The following is a 22,723-nucleotide window of genomic DNA, read 5'->3' as shown; positions in this document are numbered from 1 at the left end:
TTTAATAAACAATTACATGGCCTTTCGCTAGAAATGTTTTCATGCTCTCAGTGAAAGAAATCTGTTGATTACACATATTATTTAAACTCTACTGACTGAGTATATCCAGACTTGTAAAACAAAATGATACTGGCAGTGCTGTAGAACAGAACTGGATGAAAAACTGCTCTCCTTCACTTGGGGAGCTAAGCTTGATTTGTGTCAGCAGCCATATTTGTTTCAAATAGGATAGATACGGAACTCAGGATCCCTATCCTTGGTTATTTGTGAAACTCCATCTCCCTCTTCTTTCTAGGCTACATTCCCTTTGTCAGGAGGAAGCAGAATCAAATTCTTCCAAAGCCAATGTCAGTGATGCATCAAATTCCACCAACCTGGAAAGTGAGGAATCCCAAGTAAAAGACTTTGTTCCAATACATCAGGTGAGTTTTATTACACATGAGTTTCTACCCTCCACCAATGGAGAGGATAGGAGTTAATTTTAGCTGGGAGAGAAGGGTGATATGGGATTAGAATACTAATGTTAATAGGCACCTCTACATAAATCCCAACTGTACTAACACTTTTATTTTGAAGTGTATTATTAGACTTTTTCAAAATTCATACCATGCCATGAAATATATAAATGACAATCTGAAAGGTGATTAAGCAATGTATTTTATAGGCAGTTTGTCATTTAAGAATATGAAACATAACAGAGAAAGCATTAGGTGTTAATACATAATAGCTGCCACTGTGAAATGAGGTCAGAGAGTGAAAAAAAAATTAAGATATTTTTCTCAAGGTCCTTTAAAATGCCAATTGCATTGTAGAAGGGCTAGTATCTCAAAACTAAAGAACATTTGGGAGTTTTGTAAATTATATGCTATTCATCCAGCAAAACACCATCTGCTCTGTAACTTACATGAGTGAAACCTCCATGCTTAAAACTCTCTTATTATGGAAAGCTCTAGAGGAGTTTTTCAGATATTAATAGATTCCACTGGTAAAACATGTCAGCCAAACATTTAAAGATTTACAAGTTAATCTCAGCTACACTAAAATATAAAACTGTGACTGAAAGACACGGTAGAGCAAAATGGAATAAGGCAAGGGGAGAAATGGGATAGGGGAGATGGGGAAGAATTCTAGTCCTTATTTAGCTACCACTTTGCTATGTGGCCTTAGTCATAATCGTTTCTCTATCAGATTTTCACCATCTGTAAAACAGGGAATATAGCACTTGCTAATATCCTGTAATTACTTACAGCTAGATCCTCAAAGAGACTTAGACAGCTAATTGCCATAACAGTCCCCTCCTTGATCTGTGATAAAAGAGTCTTGGCACCTTACCTCAGGAGAGAGTTTAGGGCTATAAATCCCACATGGAGTGAGATGTTTCTCTTCAGTTCACAGTAAGGTCTGGACAGAATAGTACCATTTCTGCTCAGTGTTGTTTTTTTGGAATGTCTTTCCTTAGGTGCATAATGCCCTCCATGCTTTGTATAAGGAGCCTCAGTTTCTTAAACTGGTACTGGATGTTGTGAATTCCACAAGGCAATGAGGTACCAAAATCACAGTCAGCACAATAATCAGTACTGTGACATTTAGGTTCCTATCATGGCTCTAACTTGTAGTATTTCCATATCTTTATTTTAAAGATTTATGGTATTATAAAACAGCTACTTACAAATAAATGAAAATAGCTATTCTTATAAAGGGATGGAATTAAAATCACTTCAACTGCAGACAAAAACTGTGTAGCCAAATTAGACGATGTACTAGAAGTGGTTTGAAAGGCAATCAAAATACTCAACATTTCCATAGACATTTAAGTATCTCTTTTGAGGTTATCTATGTGTGCAGTTGAACTTTGTTAGCCATGAAACAGTGATTCTCAACCAGGGATGCCTTGAGATCCTTTCAAAGGGATGAGGTGCTGTTGGGTGTGCAATCATGATTCACAAGATAAACACAGAGATTTCAAATAGGAATCCACAGTGTCAAAAGCACTCCGACTTTCTGTGGTCTGTCTGAATTTTTTGCAATAGAAACATTTCAAAATAAAATTTTCCCTAGGCCAAAACAAACAAATGAAAACTAAGAGCTGGGGGTGGGGGGGGAATCTTGAGCAGGGACTTGAGTCTAACCAAAAATATCTCAAATCTAACCAGGGGTGCTTTGAGTCTAAAAAGGCTGAAAACCATTGTCATCAAGGTCTTCAAAGTATCTGGCACTTGACATTACCAAAATGTCACACCAAGGGCCAGACTGTATTCCACCTATTAGGTTTCTAAATGGACTTAGGCACCTAAGTTAAATTCTAGTCCACCCTGTTCAAGTCCTGAAAACAGTTAATATAGAAGGTGGGTGGGTCCTCCTCCTTCTGGCTGCTATTTTGTGACTTAGTCTTTAGAGTCAGATAATAGAATGTTACAACAGTAGATGCATTAATGGATTTACCGAGACTTGAACAAGGTGGATGAAAATTGTATTTAGGTGCTTAAGTCCACTTGGAAGCTTAATAGGTGAAATAGAAGCTGGCCCCAAGTAATGAATACTCCTGTAAGGTAGGTAGGTAGATATTTTTCAGAGATTAATTTCAGAGAATCATTTCAGAGATTATGAAATGGAGAGAAAAGAAATCAAGTGATTTTCCTAAAATCCTAGCTCTTTACTTGTGCCTCCCCTTAACTTGGCTTTTTTAGTTGCACAAAGATGCATCTTTACATACCACATTTAACTGAAACCAATAGCCACCTTGTATTACATTTTTTAAAAAGCTTGATCAAAACCCAGTTAAGTTAATTAAAAGAATTCCATCAGCTTTAATGGAAATTGGATGAGGCCTACTATTATTTGCTTGATGAAGACAAAACTTGCATGCACGTGTGTGTTTAAGTCCAAGTTTTCAAACAGGTTCCTATATCAACGTTCCTAAATCCCTGCTCAAGCTTCTAGTAAAAGTGGCCTGATTTTCAAAATTGCTGAGCTCCTGAAATGTCTATTTTATCAGTAGTTTCCATTATATCAGAGTAGCTATACCAATTCATATGGCTTGATATGAACATTTCTATGGCCTTCAATCTACAGAATGAACTTTATAACTTACTAGTAGTTTTACCACTGATATCTGAACACATTCTTAGACTCATAGCAATAAAAGTTAAAAGCTACACACAGTGCTATACAATGTCTATGCATATATTTACATTTTTAATCTGTGAGTGTGGATAAGAGTGAATGTTAATAGGTTAAGTTGGGGGCCTAAGTGCAATGTAGAGTAGATTGCTCTTAAACATAATGCTTGAGCTACGTAATACTGGATTGATAGACTCACCACACATCCTTGCGCCACAGAGTAAATTAAGATCACAATGAAAATACACAAAATGGTACGAATTTGTATTGTCAGGCACCCTGGAAAACACTGAAAGAGGGGGAAAAAGAGATATTAAATTGGATATTCTAAATCTACAAAATTTAAAGAAGAGATCTGTTATTATTTGCAAGGGCATCAAATTGTTTTGTCAATTACAAAATAAGCATAACATTATAATTGTAAGCACAAAATAAGCACAGAAATATTTTTTTCAACAAAAGTGAAAATTAATTTGTAAATCATTTCCCACTACAGTTAAAACTGTAATTTCATTTTATTTTATGATATTTGCTTACAATAATGACACCAAGCTAATCTGTAGCATTCTGCATTTTTTACATGGAAAAAGAAAATATAACTCTCTGGTTTGTGAAAAGGATGGAAGTCAAGAGGACAAACTGAGCATGAAATACTATGTTTGCTGCCCTCTTATGGGCTTGATCCTGCATCACTTGAGACAACAGGATTTTTCCATTTATTTCCTTTAATAGAAGCAGGATCAAATCCTATGGAACAAAGAAGTTACAGTGGGATACACTATTTTTTCTTTAGAAGATGTAAATTCATCTGGGCTGCTTTTGGGCTACAGGCAGTGGTGGTAAAGGAAAACCCATGCTGGTCAGAGATACTGTGTAAAATTCCAGTAAGCATAGTATCTACTAGGCCTGTGCGAGTAGGCAGCTGTTTGATCCGGCTTCAGATCTGGCTGCTTTGGATGCCAGGGATCCGATCCGGAGCTCTGGACCTGGTTTCCGCTTTGATCCGGCCAAAGCAGCTCTGAAGCTTTGGAGCCGCCTCGGAGATCTGGCTATAGGGTATAATGGGGGATCAATGAAATATCTATAACTGTGGTGTTTTTTGTCTGATTTGGATGAACCTTGCAGGGGTGGTAGCCTCTGCTGAGAGCATGAAGCCTGCCATGTTTCAAGAAGTTCAGTGCAGGGGTTTGGGGGAAACTGCACCTCAAGCTGCTGAGAGGCAAAACTCGTGACATAGATGACCCTGTGTGTGTTAAGGCGCAGCAGGCTGAAAACTGCAGGAACCCTCTCACTGATCTTCTTGAAACTTGGCAGGCTTTGTGGCCTCATCAGGGGCTACCATCCCTGCAGTTTTTACCCCACTGTGTTGTAACACATACATGTGACATGAGTTTTGCTTTCAAGAATTTGAGGTGCAGTTCCTCCCAAACCCCTGCACTGATCTTCTTGAAACTTGGCAGGCTTCATGCTCTCAGCACAGGCTACCACCCCTGCAAATTTCAGTTATAGATATTTCATTGATTCCCTATGGCTGGATCTCTGAAGCGGCTCTGAAGCTTTTCCAAAGCGCTTCAGAAGCTCCAAACCAGTTCGGAAAGCCTAAAGAAGCCAGTGCTTCAATCTGGACATGCTGCTTTGGACGCCGAAGTGGCCGAACCTTGTCTGGATCCAAAGCATGGTCTGAAGCCACGCACAGCCCTACTATGTACTTTACTACCTGAGAAAGAAAAAACATCATTTACACGTCACTTATGGAAGGGTCTTCTGTGGGCATGTGTCAACAGAGAACAAAGCTTCCCCTTTTGTGTGTGAAGACGTGGCCCCACTAGATTTACTGAAAGGATGGGAGACCCATAATTTGTGCCAGTTTTGGATGAACTATACTTAGCTGTGTTGCAAAACATAAGAACCTCACCTCAATGAATGATCAACCACATGACTCAACAGATCAGACTAGAACTGCATGTGTATAATATGATCTACAAATATATTGTAACTTGCCATGGGAAAAGATAAAATGCACATAAATGGAACATGGAAACTGTTAATACAACATCAATAATAAATTGCTATAAACTTGGTTAATACAGACTAAGCTACTGTGCTCTGGTGAATTTAATGGAATTATACCAGAAATCAATCTACCAATTTTGATAAAGTATGTTGTGACACCCATTGTATCACATTCATCAGTTTAGTAGAATAGTGATGATCTGTGGAACAAAGCTTTCTCATAACACAAGCTGTTATCAGGACACAGTTTATTCCAGCACCGTGAAATCCAAATGGTGCAAATTTGTATGTGGGGCCAGTTCTGTACCAAAGAATTTGAAGGCATGCTTGCAACAATGCTAGGAAGCTCCACGAGGGAAACATGTCCTGTTGGCTAATTCTTGTTTCACTAGTACCAAAACGCCAAAAAGTGTAATGCAGTCTTTATATGAGTGCTCCAGGGCTCATCGTGTGCTGCTCTCCAACACATTTGCTGGAGCATCCTCAGTGTCACCCTAACATATATCACTCCATAATCCCATCATATAAAAGGAGATATAATGTAATTGTATGTAGTAGACGATCCAGTTTTCAATGGAAGAAATTAAAGGATAATTTCCTTATCACTTACAAAACCACTAATAGCAACAGTGAAATGCAGAAAACTGTTAAGCACAAGGGTTACGTTGCACAATTAAAAGATGAGCAAAAGGCAAAATACAGGCCTTTTACCACATTACATAAGCTTGTAATGTTATGGCATACGCATGGTACAAAGAATAGCACATTAAGCTACGTTTAACCAGAAAGAAAACAAGCATAAGACAGACACATGGACAAGTTAAAGGTAGTTTCCTGAATTTCACAATATGAATATCACAACCACTATGTTTTGTTAGCATAGCTTTTGGCATGTCATTGCCTTTGTTTGCCTTTGGCTTTTGAGTACTATTAGGTGGTTGTTAACTAATGAGTCATCATCAGATCTCTTAAATGGCAAGTAAATAACTCTTACTGTTATTTTACAGGAAACAGAGGCACAGAAAAAAGAGTGACTTGCTCAATGTTATACAGGAAATGAGTGCCAGAGCCTGGGTTAGAGTACAGGAGTTCTGGCTCACAGCCCCATATAAGACAAAGCTGCTACTCAACTCCAACTGTTATAATACTTAATTTTCTCTCTCTATTAGGCCTCTATCTTATAAAATGCTAAAAGCCTCTAGAGCAGGGGTTGTCAAGATGGGTACCTGACAATGCCCTAGGGGTATGCGCGAGTGGGCAGCGATGGAGTGCCACCACGCACCATCCCACGCAGGTGTTGCCTGGTGGACCAGATGCAGAGGCTGGGGGAAGCTTGCACACGGCGACTCCCGCTGCTCCCTGTTCAGCTAGGTCCTCCTTCCCCCAGCTCTGTGTCTGGCCGGTGGTGGTACACTGCTCTGCATCTGGCAGCCGGGGGTAAACTGATCCAAAAAGGTTGAAAACTCCTGCTCTAGAGGAACCTAGAGTATGGTCAAGTCCTACTGATCTTCATAACAAAAGGACAACCTTTAAATTTGCCTCAAAAAATGTTTCTAAAGAAGAGAGATTTCCAACAAACAGCATAAGCATTTGAGAAGCAGATATAGAACAACAGATGATGAGCTGCTGCGCCTCTCTGAAACAAGAGACTAACAAAATCACTCCCAAATAATTGTCTAAGTTCATAAATAAAGATTTCCTCTTCACCAGATACTCTGTTAATTAAACTATTTGTTTCCAAAAAAACAATTACTCTCCCTTAGCCAAAGGGCATTTTTCTTAATTAAAAGGATTGTGTACTAATCACCAGTGCTGATTAATTGTGTAGGTATATTGTCTTGATATTTATCTGAAAAACTACATTTACACCAACCCAGCAAGGTACTTCTTTTGCCAGAAAATGAGTGTCTGTAAATCCTTATCCTGACTTGGAAGAAAGAATGTTCTCCTACAACTGTAGAATGTCTTTCTGCTGTTTCACTGTTTTGAAAATGTGATCTTGGGTAATTAATTACAAGTAGCAGATCTGACAAAGTCAGAGGAACTATGTATTAAGATGTTGTCCGTGGATGTCAATAGGAGCTTTTAGGGGGTGGTGGAAAAAAAGAAAATTGTATATAGCATAACCAGGGGTGCATAAGATCCTGATAACATTACCAATTAAGAGGTTGCAGAACTTAAAAAAAAAACAACACAAAAAAATGTCCCCAAAACCCAGGAGCGTGGGAACAATTCAACCATTTCTGCAAGAAATCCAGGTCTTGATGGTAAGGATTCAGAGAATGACAATGCATAGGGCTGGTGCAATAGAAATCCTTTTGCCCTAATATCAAGATTCACCCAGACATATTGCATGCCTATGAGTGAAGGAAAGTCTCCCTTAAAGCAAGTCAGCTTTGGTGTTCACATATGTTGCTTGGTGTCCCCTGTGTTGCTTTGATACATGTTAGGCACATCAGGAAAAAAACAAAGATTTCAGAACTAGATTTCTAATGCTCCGGCACTACGCAGTGTTCACTGGTGCCACGGCATTCCTAAAAACTAATGGAAAGTACAGAAACTGAAAGAAGAACAATCATAAAATCTCAAATCACTCACTTGTACTCGTGTGACATGAAGGTACATAATACAAGCCACTAGGAAGCATATGCAGAACACCAGGAGGACAAGGACTATGGTACTCCTAGAAGGAAAAAACAAGAAGAAATGAAGGAATGAAATTCCAGAGTGCAACAGCATTTGTGTTTTGTAGTGGCTTGGCAGATAAAAAGTGTTTTTACCACCTAGACAGAGGGAGCTCTCACCACTCTCTCTTGATCCATTTCCTTATGGTACTGCCTAAAACCCACTGCAGAAACTCATTATTCTCAGGAGGAACAATTTGATATTTTCTCTCAGATACAGTACATTTTAACAGAGATACAATAATCAGTTTCTGCACCCTGTGGTATAGTGATGGGTGCAGCAGCAGTGGTGGCTATTTTTGTGCCCCCTCAAAATTCGTACCAAGAGCTGGTGCCCTGCTCATCCATCCCTGCATTTTAAGATCCTAGTAGGGGAATCAAACTATATCCACAGAGTGCCTCGGGAATGCATATTACTTTTTAATTATAGGTTAATACAGGATAGCCTAAAACACACCATCTAAAATAAAAAAAAAACCCAACACATTTATTTAGTCTTTGAGGCTTGGCTACTCCATAACAGTTTCCAGATACATTCCAATTCCTTGTGAGTAAAAAGCAGTGATAAAGGTCAGAGATCTGTCTACTCAGTTACTTAAAAAAAATCCTGGACTACATCCTGGCCCTTATTTCTGCTGCTCCAATGATACAACTAGAAGGCCTTCAGACCTCATTTCTGAAGAGCCCCTAAGAAATTGAGGAAAACCTGTTACAAATCCTCTCACAGTCTTCCAAAGCAGAGTGCGAGCTTGAGGGAAAGAAGACATTGGTTGGGCTTTCCTGCATAATGGTGATCCTTGGTTACTGTAACAGCCTCTTGGGGATGTTGGCAGCCAGGGACAAGTTAGAGGGAGAAAAATAGTAGCTTAATATAACCTTTGGGCCTTTTTCTGTAGTTTTACAACTATGACTCAGCCAGACCAAAAGATGAGCCACTGCACATATGCCCTTTACTATCATGACTGAATAACATCTGCTGTTGAAGGATTTTAAAACCAAACAGTAGAAAGAAAAGAATAACTACTGGGTGTGGTATTTTTCCAGATCACTATATAATCCTGATAAATGTTTCTGATTTCAAATTCATACAAACATCTACAATAATGCAAGGATATTTTTGAATGGGTGATAATTTGGATGCCACCCACCCACCCACACATCTCTAGGTGCTACCACAAATAGGGCACACCTACACATGCATTAATGCACAGCAGTTACTGCACGTTTAGTGCACATGAACCGGCACTACTGCGCAGTAGTGCTGGCGCACACATTTTAGGTGATGCTACTCCACAGTAGACTAATCCCACTGCACACTAGCATGGCTTTTGCCTGCCAGGCTAGTAGAATTAGTCTACTGTGCTTGAAGTGTCTCATGTATATGTGCCCATAAATACTAAATAAATACTAAGCAGTAGTAGCACCAGCTGGCAGGCTCTGCTATGCTTTTGAAGCATTGACTTGTATTGTGGGTACAATCTTGTATTGTGTGTACAAACTCTCATCACAAAACAATGCAGGGGAGAGAGGGCATGTCATGAGCATTATAATCTGTGAGGGGACTCAGTATACTCTCCTCTCCATCATTGGTCAGCTTGAGCAGACAGAGCCATAGTGTTTCATTTGTTCATTTCCTTTGGGGGTGCAAGTACCACTTGTCACAAAGCCTGAAAATGGCAGACCTTTTAATAAGCACCAAAGCCCCCTTCTTCCACTTTGTATGCTCATGTAACAATGGGCCAATATCAAGACTTAACAGTATCTTGCTATATTAGTTTCTGAACTTTCCTCTGGGAACACTTCTCTCTTGTAATAGACATCAAGAACTTTCTTTCCTGCTCCCACTGTAACAACATAATACTCTTCATGACTTGCTTTGTCCCTGCAGGCCAGAATCCCTTTCATTATTACTTACTGCTTTTGACAATTTAAATAGCATTTCCAAGTTAAAAGTTTCATGCGTAGGGGAGATGTGGACTCTTTTTGCAATAATTTGCTTTTGCAAGGTTGTAGCACGCTTGATGCTGTGATTATGTCAAAATTATACAAGGATATTGGCCAGGATACTACTTAGAAGTGAGGTTGTCCAGGGTGCTGCAGGAAGCAATTCTAGCATTCTGTAGGCAGCACTTTTCTAAATGTATCAGTAATGAACAGTAGTGTAACTAGGATGGGGCAAGTGTGGGATCAGCCCCATGTGCTGAATATAAGGAGGTGCCAAAATCCTCTCTGGAAACTTCTACCATAGTAGGGGCAGCCCTGTGCTATAGGAGTCAGGCAGTACAACTCTGTACTCAGCAGTGCATCTGGAGGGCAGGGACAAGTGGAATGGTGCTCCTCTCCTCCCTAAAGAGTTTTTCTCCCAGTAGGTTCAGCCTATATTTTGGGACAGAAACAGGAGAGCCTGAGGGTGCAGCTCTGTCTGTACAACAGGGCTACAGACGTCAGACCATTTCTCTCTGCTGTTGCTGCTCAGGTTTTCTGCACAGGGAAGGCAGCTGTTACTTCTACTGTAGCTGTCTTCCATCTGCAGAGAGCCTGGGCAGGTAAAATTTCCCCTTCTCCCACCCTGCATCCCTCTACCCTTGGTGCTGAATGAGCTTACTACTATGCCTCTGGTAATGAACAAAAAGGTATTCCATGGTGCTGCTCCATCGGTAGTTTGTTTCTGTCAGACCAGATGTTAAACTGAAGTTTTCACCAGTTGGTTATTAAAGAAGCACCCCATCTTTTGAAGAATCAGTTTCAAACTACCACATTATATTGCCTACTCCAATTCATTCTGAAGCTTCAATAGCATCTGCTTTATTTTGTCACTTCCTATCCTAAATTGCTACATTCTGCTGCCGGACTTTACTTTGCAGGTAGGAGTAGCAATTTCTGTGTATACGTTCCCAAAGATCTCAATATTATGGGTAAGGGGGAAAGGGCTTTAGTTGATTGATCTTTAGAAACTGCTTTAAAATCCTCAGCTGAAAGATGATACAAACTTGAAACTATTAAATAATGATAGTACGAAACTTTTATTTAAAAACAACTTTCAAATAAATATTATTCTGACTGAAAAATTGAAAGCAGCTGAAGCGGCTGAAGTTAGTATGGTATTTGCAAAGGCATTCAGCTGTGGCCTAACTGGCCATACAAGTCCTAGTGACATGATGAGAACAAGGTTAAGCTAATAGGAAGTCCCTCACTATAAAGGACATAAGCCAGGATATTTTTTATTCACTTGAAAAATGTCTTCACCCAACATTATCTGTAATAACTCCTTAGGAAGTTGAAACAGAAGTCTGATTATTTACCAAAGAAATAAATAATTATTCATATACATCTGCTTGTGAGAGTCAGTGGCCATTGCTGAATTATGTGAATCAGCCAATAAACAAATAAAAATACAAACAACAAAAGAAACACAAAACTCAACTGCAACTCATAATACATCTACACTACAGTCAATAGCTGACTGCAGGTTACATAGACACACCTGAGTTAGATTTAGCTAGACAGCTTGTAGCTGAGGCAGCACAGATTTCAGCACAGGCTAAAACACTGCCCAAAAAGCTGGGTAAATATTCAGGGTTAGCTTGTGCTAAGCACGGTAGTGTTACAGCTATATTGCTAGAAGAACCAAAGGTAGCTAGCTTAAAGCTATCTTGAGCATGTCTTCATTCACAGACAAAGGTATGGCTATAGCTGCATAGACCATACCCTAACTGATTTAATGAGTGTTCACATTGTTTTCCTTCAAACATATCTTCTACACTTGTGGGGTTTAACCATTTTGGCAGGTGTACTAGCCCTGAATGCCACTTTGATCTCTTTCCCTTACTCATTCTGCTGCTCTGCTTTCTGCTTCCTGACCTGTGCTCCCTAATAGGGCCGTGTGAAGCTTCAGTCCCTGATTCAATTCAGTGGAGAGTTGGCCCAATTCAGTGGCTGAATCTCTGAATTTGAATCGAATCGATCAGAGGACCCTTTAATCTCTCCAAATTGAATCAGACCCTCCAAATCAATTCGGAGAGATTCGAAAAGATTCGGTGATTCGGACATAGACACAGATTTAAATGTTTTTTTCTATATACCTCTAGGTAGCAGGTGGCTTGTGAGTGCTGTGATGCTGGAGCACATGGAGTGTCCCACAGAAGCGCGGGGGAGTCCCCAGTGTGCTTGGCAGCAGATCCGGAAGTGGACCACAAGTGTTTTTGGCCCACTTCTGGGTATGTCGGGGGGCGGGGGGGGGAGCCTCCGCACCCGCCCGGCTCAGCAACTGGTGTCTCCTGGGTCTGGGTACTTCCGGTCCACTTCTGGGTTTGCCACCGAGCATGTGGAGGACGTGCCCGCACTCCTGTAGGATGCTCCATCCACCCCAGCATTGCAGTGTTCACAAGCCACGTTGGTATCTCAAGGTATGTAGAAGAAACATTTAAAGCTGTGTCTATGTTCAAATTGCTGATTCTCTGAATCAGCATTGAATCTTCAGATTCAGATTCAGCCAAATTGAATCATGGACAATGATCTGAATTGACAAATCAAACGACTGTCCCTGATTCGGGTTGAATCTGAATCCGAGTCCAATAGGACCCGCTTCACACAACCCTACTCCGTACATGAGCTGCTTTCTGCCCTATCAGTCACTGTGCTGCCTGTCCCTTCTCCAATCTGTCATAAGCCATAAAGAAGCTGACTAAGCTACTTGTGGTGCTTGTACAGCAATTTGGCTACCCCTGCTCTACACATTTATTACTGGGGGAGGGGAGGTGTTAATCATTGTGCTTAGGCTACTGATAAAGAAAAGAAAGAGAAGAACAGATATTTGTTTTCAAAGAGCCAGATGCACACCGACAAACTGGAGAGACAAGGCTGATCATCAGATTTAGGATGTACCAATCTTGACCATATACTTTAGAAAGGACATGTCAAATATCTTGTTTGGGTTTTCACTTTCTGTGCTTTGTTATAGGTAAAGTGTGTTTCAGTTTTCACTCCAGAGTATATTTGGCTGTGCTCTGAATGCAAATGGCAAAAGATACTTACTGTGGTATTATTAGAAGGTAGACAAGGCCAAATAAGGCAGCTAGAATTAGTGAGAGACCTACAGCACTGGTGAAGTATTCATCCTGAAGCTGGTGGTACTGCAAAAGAGAGGAGATGAAAGAGGACAGTGAGCTGGAATATATAATTCTTTATTACTTTGAACACAGAACAGCATCTCATATCGTTCCCAAACTTCTACCTTTCAAACTGGAATTATTTAGGATTTGTCTTTGCCCAGGAGTGAATTGATATTCGAAGGCTCGAGGAAAAAAAAGGTTTAGTCATTTTGAGTCAGAATGGGGAAAAAATAAATACACCGTTCCCATGACAAAGAAAAATCCTTCCTACCATTTTCAACCAGCTCTGCATCTGTAACAGCTGAGGCAAGACTGTTAAAATATACTATGCAAATAGTTTTTATTGAGACGTGGGTGAACGGTCTTGGAATGACTGGTTTGGATTTAAACAAGTCACAAGCCTTAAAAAACAATGTGCTCCCCTGATGAAGAATAAAGAATATTAAATGCCATACTCCAACCTCAGTTACACTGGGGTAAATCTGGACTTTTTTTGCTCAATCAAATGAAACACTCTAGCTTTGCACCAGACTAACTGAGGCTAGAATGTGGTGCTAAACCTGGAAAGCAGGGCATGTGCACCACTGTAAGATAGGCAGAGCCTATGCCAAGGACTCCATGCACACACAGTCCCTGACAGCTTGGTAAATTGTAAGAAGACTTGGGAAGGTGTATAACCAACAACTCTACTACAGTGCACCTTGCAGGATGATCTCGGTTATCTTTTAGTGCACGGAACAGAACTGTCTCATGACCTTTATCCAAAGAGTTTCAGATTATGGAGTTTGTGCACCACTGACCTTTTTCACTCCATATAACCCTCTTCTGCTCCCTTAAATAGAAGAAGGAGGCATAGAACTGGAAATTAATTCAACTTGATGTATACAGTCCCTTGCCTTTAGTTGGTGGTGACAACATATTCTTGACTACAAAATGCCTTACATGCAAAAAAAGAAAAAGTAATCGAGAGCTACTGCTAAATTTGTTTGTGTCACGTGGCTTGTACTTTTCCTTACTTAAAAAAAAATACCCAGATGAGTTGGGGATAAATACTTTAGAGTTAAGGTTCTATTCTTCAGTGAAATTAATAGAGTTACTCTTAGGTTACAACCATGTGCATGAGGTAAGACCAGAATGTGGTGGAGAGTATTAGGCCTATAAATCTAATTTTTCTAGGGTGAGATTATCCTGTATCAGAGCCATAAACTGAAGAAAGCTTTGGAATGTGGCTCTCCCCTCACCTGGTGGCTGTCTACCATGCTGAATGGTTGGTAGAATAGAGAGTAGGACACAAAGGGAGTAGGGCACTAGGTAGAAACTTGACAATTTGAGACAACCCAGAGCCAAGGCTTTCAGCCTCACAGAAATGCTGAAGAAAAAAATAAAATGTAGCCCTTCTAGAGTGGCATCATAGGGAGTCTGCGTGAGTGATTGTGCATCCCAAAAATGGGATTCCCAGGACTTCAGGATAGGCTCTTTGGACTATTACACAATATAAGTAGTTTAATTGCTACTGTCCCAATGGAATGACAAGGAAGAAACTCTACAAAGGAGACCTCACTGAGATTTCCTTCCAACAAACTTCCTCTCTTCCCCTGTCCCTGAAGAGTGTCTTCCACAAGAAGGGGGAGGTAAAATCCATTTGTTGGTTCAGACACAGCCCCCATAATATTATTTCAAAATAGTGAGAAAAATGTGGACCTTCTCTAAGAAGGCACAACTCCACTGACCCATTCTCTGAAGAGTGCAGTTAGTAGAAGGATCACTTACTTTATGTTCACGTTCAATTTGTTTGTACTTCAGGGTAATAAAATTCAAGTCAGCCATCTCAGACTCAGTTTGCCGGGCCTCTATCAAACGGCTGATGTATCTGTTTACTCGAGTTCCTGGAGTGTTGTATACAACATTTGTAGAAAAGGAGGAACGATTCCTGAGTTTTTCAGAGGCTGTCCTTAATGCTCTCCTCTGTAGCAGAAATGGAAACAAGAGGATGGTCGGTTGCTCTTCACAGCACAGATGTTATTAAAACTGGAAATGTCTCTTATTAGACACGGAGTGAAAAAAGTACTGGCAGACTCAAGACCATGCTCCTCAGCTTGGGAGTCCAGCCTCTGTGCCAAGGCTTCTTGCTGTATTTCTACTACTAAAGTCAGAAATCCAGAGCCAGGGGAAAAAAAAAAGACAATGCACAGCTCTTATACCAACATGTTCGTAAGCTAACTGAAGTTTAAGTTTAAATTTCTCAGATGAGATTCTGACTTAAGTAATATTAGTGGCAACGCTCCTGTTGACTTCAACTGGTCCTGAACATTACTTCTGATCCTTGAGAATTGTCATTATTTATTGTCCTCCCCAAAAATTCGCTCTGCCACTCTGAACTGCAAACTCCCTTGCAGTTTGCAAGGATGTGCATCTGTACATCTTGTGCAATGACAGCATGTGACTTTGAATATTTTTTATGCCACAAATTTAGTCACAGATAGAAAGTTTTAAAAGCTATTTTTTAAAATTACTTTTCCTATATTACCATTTTTTGTTGTTACTCACTCTGCATATATATGCCTGTATCCTGCCCCCAATTGAGACAGGTAGAGATGTAGAGAAACAACACCAAAGGCACTTAGGGCTAGATCCAACGATAGACTACATTACCCAAGGGAAGGCTAAAGCAGAAGGGGGGCAGTATCCTGGATGTCTTGGTTTTCCTTATGGTCACCTACAGTTAGGAGCCTAGAGCTCTGTTACTGCAGAAATCAAGATGCCCTACCTGGGAAGCCTGGCAGCTAGTTCACACCTAATTACAGCTGTCCCACTGAGGCATTTCTAACCCTGACAGAAGTAGTACCCTCACAAAATGTGTTATTTTATAGTGAGGCCAGAGGATGAGGAGGAGAGAAGGGCACCCACCTTTCTATAACAGCCTTCTGGTTACATGATTTGCCCAAGAAGTGGGAAACTTGGGTTCAATCCCCTCTTCCACCTAGGGAGTGAAATGGTCAAACTTACATCTCCCACCACAATGGAGAGTATGTTGGGTGGGGTATTGTCCACCATTTCCAATGAAACTGCTCCACTCAGCTGCAAAGAATTCAGGTTGTATATAGCCAGAAAGCAAAAAAGCAAGTGATAGAAAACATGCCTCTAGTCTAGTGGTAATGACACTCCCACTGGGGAGGAGATCATGGGCTCTGGTTTCTATTCTCAAGGCTGATTCTGCATGTTACATTAAACGATCATTAGTGTAGGTGACTGGAACCAAGCACTTCCACCTGTGTGGAGGACATCCTACCCAGAGATTGGGTCTTGTGGTCTCATTCTGGCCCTGTGATTCTTGAATTCTTTGCTGTAAGGTGGCACAGCTTCCTTTTGTCCCCTCCTCCCACTAGCCTATGTTACAGCCTAGCTGTTAGGGCACTCTCCTGGTAGTTGCTAGATGTGGGTTGAAACCCTTCAGGCTGAAAAGAGAATTACATCCAAGTCCCCCACTTCCATAAGCTAATCACTAGAATGTCATATAAAATTTTGGCAGTACCATGGCCAATCCTGTTTGAAAGCATGGAGTTAGGTGGCCATTCTCAGGACAGCATTCTAGGTTGTGGATTCTAACTGGGCAGAGGCACTTCTGCAGCCTTGACAGAGAAGCCTAAGACCTGGAGAGATCCAGGAGTTCAGACATGCCCTGAGTTTAATGTTTGCTACTGACTAATCTTACAGGGCTCTTCAATCAGCATACAGATTATTTGGATTCTATTCTGAAGGTCCTAACTCTTCCCATGCACACTGTATTGTAAACTGAGATGCCTAGCAGAGATTTCTGGATTCTACTCTGACACCAAGGCATCAGAAAGTTAGGAGCCATAGTGCCCAACTTCTGGACATCCAAGTCTTCTGTTAGATCTAGCTCTTTGTGCCCATTGCCATTGATTATGCTCAGTAAAATCTCATACATATAGTTATAGCATTACCTTTTGCCTAGGATTTCGGTCTAGTTTATACCTGTACAGACAAGCTTAGGCTGTTTTGACATAATCAGAAGAATATTGCTATTACCAAACAAGCACAAGTTTCAGGAATGCTATCTAATGCATTCAGAAATAACAAAGCCTTTCAAACAAAAAATTGTCTACCACCTACGATACAACTGGAAGCATCTTCATGGTCACTATCAGCAACTTAATAAAAAGATACAAGGTGCAATCAATGTTTGCACTGTTCAGAGTAATTAATTCTGAATAATCCATTTAAAAAAACCCACCAACATCATTATCAGCTATTTTAAGATTCTCTCGCAAAGTCACAGTTCAGAGGATAAAGGTGATCAAAAAGATGCTGAGCATGGATACATTAATTCAGTATTAAGAGAAGTTTACATTTGTACTGGACATATGAAGCAAGTGTAATTGAATTTCTAAAAAACCAAAAATGTAGGTTAGCAGTCGTTTAAATAACACGTACAAACATACTTCCCTGTACAGAGGATTTGGGTAACCAAACCAGACCAGTGGCTTATGATGTGGTCCCTGATAAATACAGGAAGAGACTCCACAGCACAGGGTAAAATACCTTTCCAATTCTTCTTTCAGTGATTTCTAGCTGTCATGTATAAAATATATATAACAACTGCATGCATCAATGTTTCTATTTCTGTCTTGCTTTATGCAAATGATGTGCTAGTAATGTCAGAATCCCAGATAGCTCTCCACAAGTTATTAAATGCCTTTCAGTAGTACTGTGTTTCAAACAGCTTGGGAACCAACACTGTTAAGCACAAATTACTGTTTTGTGGGACTTTTTTAAATAAAAAAAAATCTGATCTGGAATAAACACATCAAAAGCATAAGCATTTGTCCTTTTATCCTTTTACAGTAATACCAGTAAAAGGATACTGGCATCACTAAAGGTGTATAGATCTAAGGGAGAGTCCATTTTATTGTATGGAGCACAACTATGGAGTGCTGACCCCATGGTTCAGTAAAAAAAGAAATAAAGAACATTTTAATTATTTTTGAAGGCAGCTTTTATCTGTACCATATTCTGCGACAAAGTGGCTCACGTAATCTGAAACAGGGCCATTTAATGCGAGTACTTGAGCTCAATTAAGAACTATAAATTATTGGATAAAATTTAGAGCCTGTATCCCTATCAGATATCGTAAGAAGTACATTTAAAAGCCTCTCCTCTTCCAAATAAAACCTTGTTTGGATGATTAAATAACATTTCTATTCTCCTCCAGATGAATGGCCTGAGAAATGTCATTGACCCAATATTGCCTCTATGCTTAAAACAAGTTATAATTTAAGAATTAAAGATGTCACTGTGCAGACACATGTGCAGGCAGCAAGATTTACTTGAACTTACCATTTTTTAGATGAGTAAAGCACTCTTTTGGCTTAGAAACCTATCTATGTGAATTACGAAACAACAAACAATGAGAAGCCATTACCAGACTGCAATTCACTCAAGATATACAGCCATTACAAGCAGGTGGTGTTAGACTAGATATACAGAGTGAATACATTTTTGTAGGAAGAATAAGATAAACTAGTTTAATCATTATTTGTGGGCTTGCTCATTCTTTGAAGAAATAAGAGGTAAATGGATCTCTTCAGTGGTGGAAAATGGTAAATGTTGGGCTAATGAGGAAAAACAATAGCTCCTCCCTAACAGCTTACAGCCTAGGCTATGCTTCCTAGGTGTACTTGCATTACTTGCACAAAAAATAAAGGCTGAAATCAAATTCCCCTGCTCTGTTCTATTTTCTGCCTTTGTATATTGTTTCATTTTTGTATTTTTGTATCAGTGTATACAGTATATCTGTATATCTGTTTTAATTTTGTTTCAACTGGTAGGATGTAGAAACTTACTGTATGCTTTTAACAATAAACAAATTGTATCATTTTATTATCACTGTTATTGTATGGTTTTAGCAAAAGCTATGCATAAACTATTACTACTATATAAAATATAGTCTTGGTATTACATAACTGAGATAACTAAACATCCTATCCAAAACTTCTCAGGTAATAAGAACAAGTTATTTCTATTATTTTCGCCAATTTTGTTCATCATGACAGATGCCCTTATTAAAACTGAAGTAAAAAAACCCAGCACATTAAATATTTCAGCCTTCTCTACATCATTCGTTACAAGATTGCCCTCTTGGTTCAACAGAGTACCAACACTTTTTGTAGACCTTTTACTTCTACCATAGTTGTGGAACAGTTTTTTGTTATCTTATATATCCTTTTAGCTGCATCTCCATTTGCACCTGGGCTTTCTTGATATTCTCACTGCATGGCCATGTGACAATTATAATCATCCCAAGTTATACTGACAAATTTCCATTTTTGAAAGATTTCTTTTTGAGTTTCAGTTAATTGAAGAGGTGTCTGTTTACCCAGATCAGTCTCTTGCTGCGATTCTTATCCTTGCTTCACATCAGGATACCCTGCTCTTTTACCTTAGAGACCATATTAAGGGTGCAACTAGCTCTCTTGGACTCCTTTACCTCTCAGACTTGCCTCCCATGGGATCCTACCCACCAGCTCCCTGAATTTGTTAAAGTCTGCTTTTCTGAAGTCCAATGCCTTTGTTCTGTTGCTCTCCTTCTTTCTGTATGTTGGACTTTTGAACTCTTTCATTTTACAGTCACTGTCACTCAAGCTGCAGTTGCCTTTTTCCTTCCTATTCTTTGACCAACTCCTATTTGTGAGCAGTGAATCAAGAAGATCTTTTGAACTAGCCAGTTTCTCCACCATTTATACCAAAATACACCATCTATACTCTGACACGCTCCAAAAACTTGCTGGACTGCCTGTTTACTGCTGTGTTATCCTCCCAACAGATGTCACAGTGCTTAAACATCCTATCAGCACATGGTTTGAACAGCTGTTTGAAAAATTCCTCATACACTTTTTCCTCTTGGTTTGGTAGTCTATAGGAGAGGCACATCATGACATCTGCCTTAGTGTTCTCCCTTCTTCCCTTGACATAGTACTGTCTTGCCACTTGCCTGCATGGTGTGTTCTTGACCCCACTGTCCATCTTCGCTATGTTAACACCCATTGTATAGAAATGATATTTTAGCAAAGATGGGAAAGTTTTGAAGTAGTTACCGTAGTGCAGATGATATTATTATTATTCTGATTATAGCTTTTTAGTGATAGTGCCACACACACTGCAGTAACAGCATGTTTCCCTGTTTTGTGTCTAACGAAATAGAGACATTTATTGCACATGCAGTTAAAGACCTTGGAAAATCTTATACTGTAAATCTTGTACGTCTTATTCATGAATTACCTTGTCATCATCCTCACATGTCATGACATTGGAGAAAGGGATTTCTGCTTTGAACATTTTACGACAATGCATGAGTTGTACAAGCAGGTAGCAGACTGTTTTGAACTTCATTCTTTTGGCTGGTTTTATGTCTGAGAGAATCAGTCCTGGAAATATCTGTTAGGCAAATAAAAGAAAAATATAGTTATACGAGATGCATGCACACGTTTCCATTTACATATAAGCATATGTATCTATGTAAATTAGCATCATGCAATGCGAACATGGACACCTGATGAGATAATATTCTGATTGGTAAACAATGCTTTTATTATACATCTCATTTCCCTAAAGGACAGAATGTTTCTCTTTTTGTACTGGACATACAGAACATACTCAGCAAGCTGTAGGTAAGCACACTGTAATTAACAATATGAAAAATTATTGATATATAAATTTATACTATACAAAATACCACATTCGTGACCAATATCAAAGGGGCCTTATTTGTATTTTTTTTTATTTTACAATTATTTTTTTCCTGATAAATAAATTAAAAAGTAACTAGGAAATATAAACGCTTTTTAGGTTGTTTTTTTCTTTTATAGCATTTCTGTCTTGTTCGTACCATTATTAAATTGTTTTGGCCACAGGAGGCCATCATTTGCGCAAATGGATGAAAACAAATTCTGCTTTTAAATAAACATGTATTTAAAAACATGCTGAGGAGGGAAATTATAGACCACATTGATTGTACCTTACATCTGGCTCTCTCAAAACTGGGAACATAGAGCCATACAGAGGGATTTGGGGATAAGTGTCTCTTAGTCTACTCTTTTCAGCAGAGTTCCCCATTCAGGAAACCACCTGCTAAGCTTTTAAATTCATGCTTAATTCCCACTGACTTCAGCAGAGCCTGATCTCCTGTACAAGTGCTTTTGTAGATCAGAATGAAAGCAACAGCACCTTGATGTATCCTCCTTGATGCACCTTGATGTCACTATTAAACCCTCACTATGTTGGATTCATGCTTTTGGTATTTGTACAGGGAGTAGAGTAGGCCCCAATGACTACTACAATGGTAGGTATTTTATAAAATTAGTTTGCACCTAGTTTGGGCACAAAAACTGAGAGACAGAATATATCACCTACATGTCACCTTACAGCAACACAGTGACATGCTACATCAGTGTACAGTGTGCTACGGCAACGTAGAGATCATGTGGGTCTACACCTAATTGGCAGCTATGTTACTGTAGTGGTGTGCTCGCCTGTTTTAGTATGCTGTTATTGCAACATAATGGCAAAATATAACTGTGCACCATGTGCACGGTGCAGTATGGGCAGTTAGTAAGCTGTGCTTTAGTACATACAAAAGGAAGTACTAAAGCATGGTGCCGTAGCCATGTCACTGTATGGTGATGTGTAGAGGCACCCAATATGCTCTGTCATGTTCATAAACCTAAAAGAACATATTCATTCTAAATAAAGACCAGATTTTATCTTAGGACCTCATTACATGTTATACAAGCAAGTTTTATAGTAAGCATTAATATGCTTTTGAAAGGTTTCTTAGCAGTTGTACATTAATGCTTATTATGGTCTCGAACCAGCTCTTCTAGGATCCCAAGGATGAGATCAAAAATCAGCTGATATTTGCTCTCATTCCTGGCATCTCCGTAGGCTTGGTGCAGAACCAGCATGGCATGGGAGCAGGTCGCAGTCCCAGTATCATACATGTGCAAGGCTCTGGAAGCAACATTTGGATAGCACAGGAGTGGCCAGTGGCCCCTGCACAGCGCTAGAGCCTTGCACCAGCTGCCATGTGGTACGGAGGCTGTGTGCTCCCTCTGCACTGCACTGAAGCCTTGAACCAGCAGGGCTCTGGGGGGAGAGTGGGGAGCAGGGTGCCTGACAGGCTCCCCCTCACCACCACAGTGGCTGGGTTACCTCTATGGAGCAGTCTGATATTAGCTCAACACATTAGGTAATACTATGTGGAAATACTTTTTGTTAGAAAAGATCTAACTTCACTATGTTGTCATGGTGCTTACATGCTTCACTGCTTGAACGGTTGAAGACCAGTGTTAGAAGTGTAGTTAGCACACGTTACGTAAATGTGTAACAAGGCCCTCAGTGAATCATCTTGAGCTAGTTAAGCATGCCACTGAAAAGGGCAGGAGGACTTGCTTTGCAGATGGTTTTTGAGACAAGAGGACTATAAGAGGCATTTCTGAGACAAGAGGAGCAGAAGTGGCATTTTTGTGGCTCTGCTGAATGCCCACAACTGGATGTCACTCAGGATTCTGGGGGAAACAATCCCTAGTTCAAAGCCATTTCCCCTGTGGCACCTCTCTATCTACACCAACCTCCCCTGCAGTCTTGCTAGGGCTCCCAATCCCATTCACCCCTCTCTCTACCCATGTTACCTTAGATGGGGCTCCCAGCACCTGTCTAATAACTGAATTAAATCAGGTGGCCATTTTTAACCTCTTAAACTTCTACTTGTAACATCTG

General features: G+C 39.9%; 1 protein-coding gene across 1 annotated transcript in view; it reads right to left on the bottom strand.

Moving 5' to 3' along the window:
* Positions 1 to 22,723, bottom strand: part of ADCY1 (adenylate cyclase 1) — a 255,139-nt gene that overhangs the window by 43,126 nt on the left and 189,290 nt on the right. Inside the window, exons 8-12 of the mRNA XM_019508725.1 lie at positions 20,228 to 20,383; positions 14,699 to 14,893; positions 12,852 to 12,949; positions 7,732 to 7,816; positions 3,320 to 3,409 (exon numbers count right to left, since the gene is read on the bottom strand). Of these exons, the coding sequence (XP_019364270.1) occupies positions 3,320 to 3,409; positions 7,732 to 7,816; positions 12,852 to 12,949; positions 14,699 to 14,893; positions 20,228 to 20,383 (624 nt within the window). The remainder of the gene's footprint in view (positions 1 to 3,319; positions 3,410 to 7,731; positions 7,817 to 12,851; positions 12,950 to 14,698; positions 14,894 to 20,227; positions 20,384 to 22,723) is intronic.

This window comes from Gavialis gangeticus, unplaced genomic scaffold, assembly GCF_001723915.1.
Source record: "Gavialis gangeticus isolate Ggan-Ray unplaced genomic scaffold, GavGan_comp1, whole genome shotgun sequence".
NCBI lineage: Eukaryota > Metazoa > Chordata > Crocodylia > Gavialidae > Gavialis > Gavialis gangeticus.
Note: the sequence above shows the minus strand (reverse complement) of the source record. Positions and strands in the feature narration are given on the sequence as shown.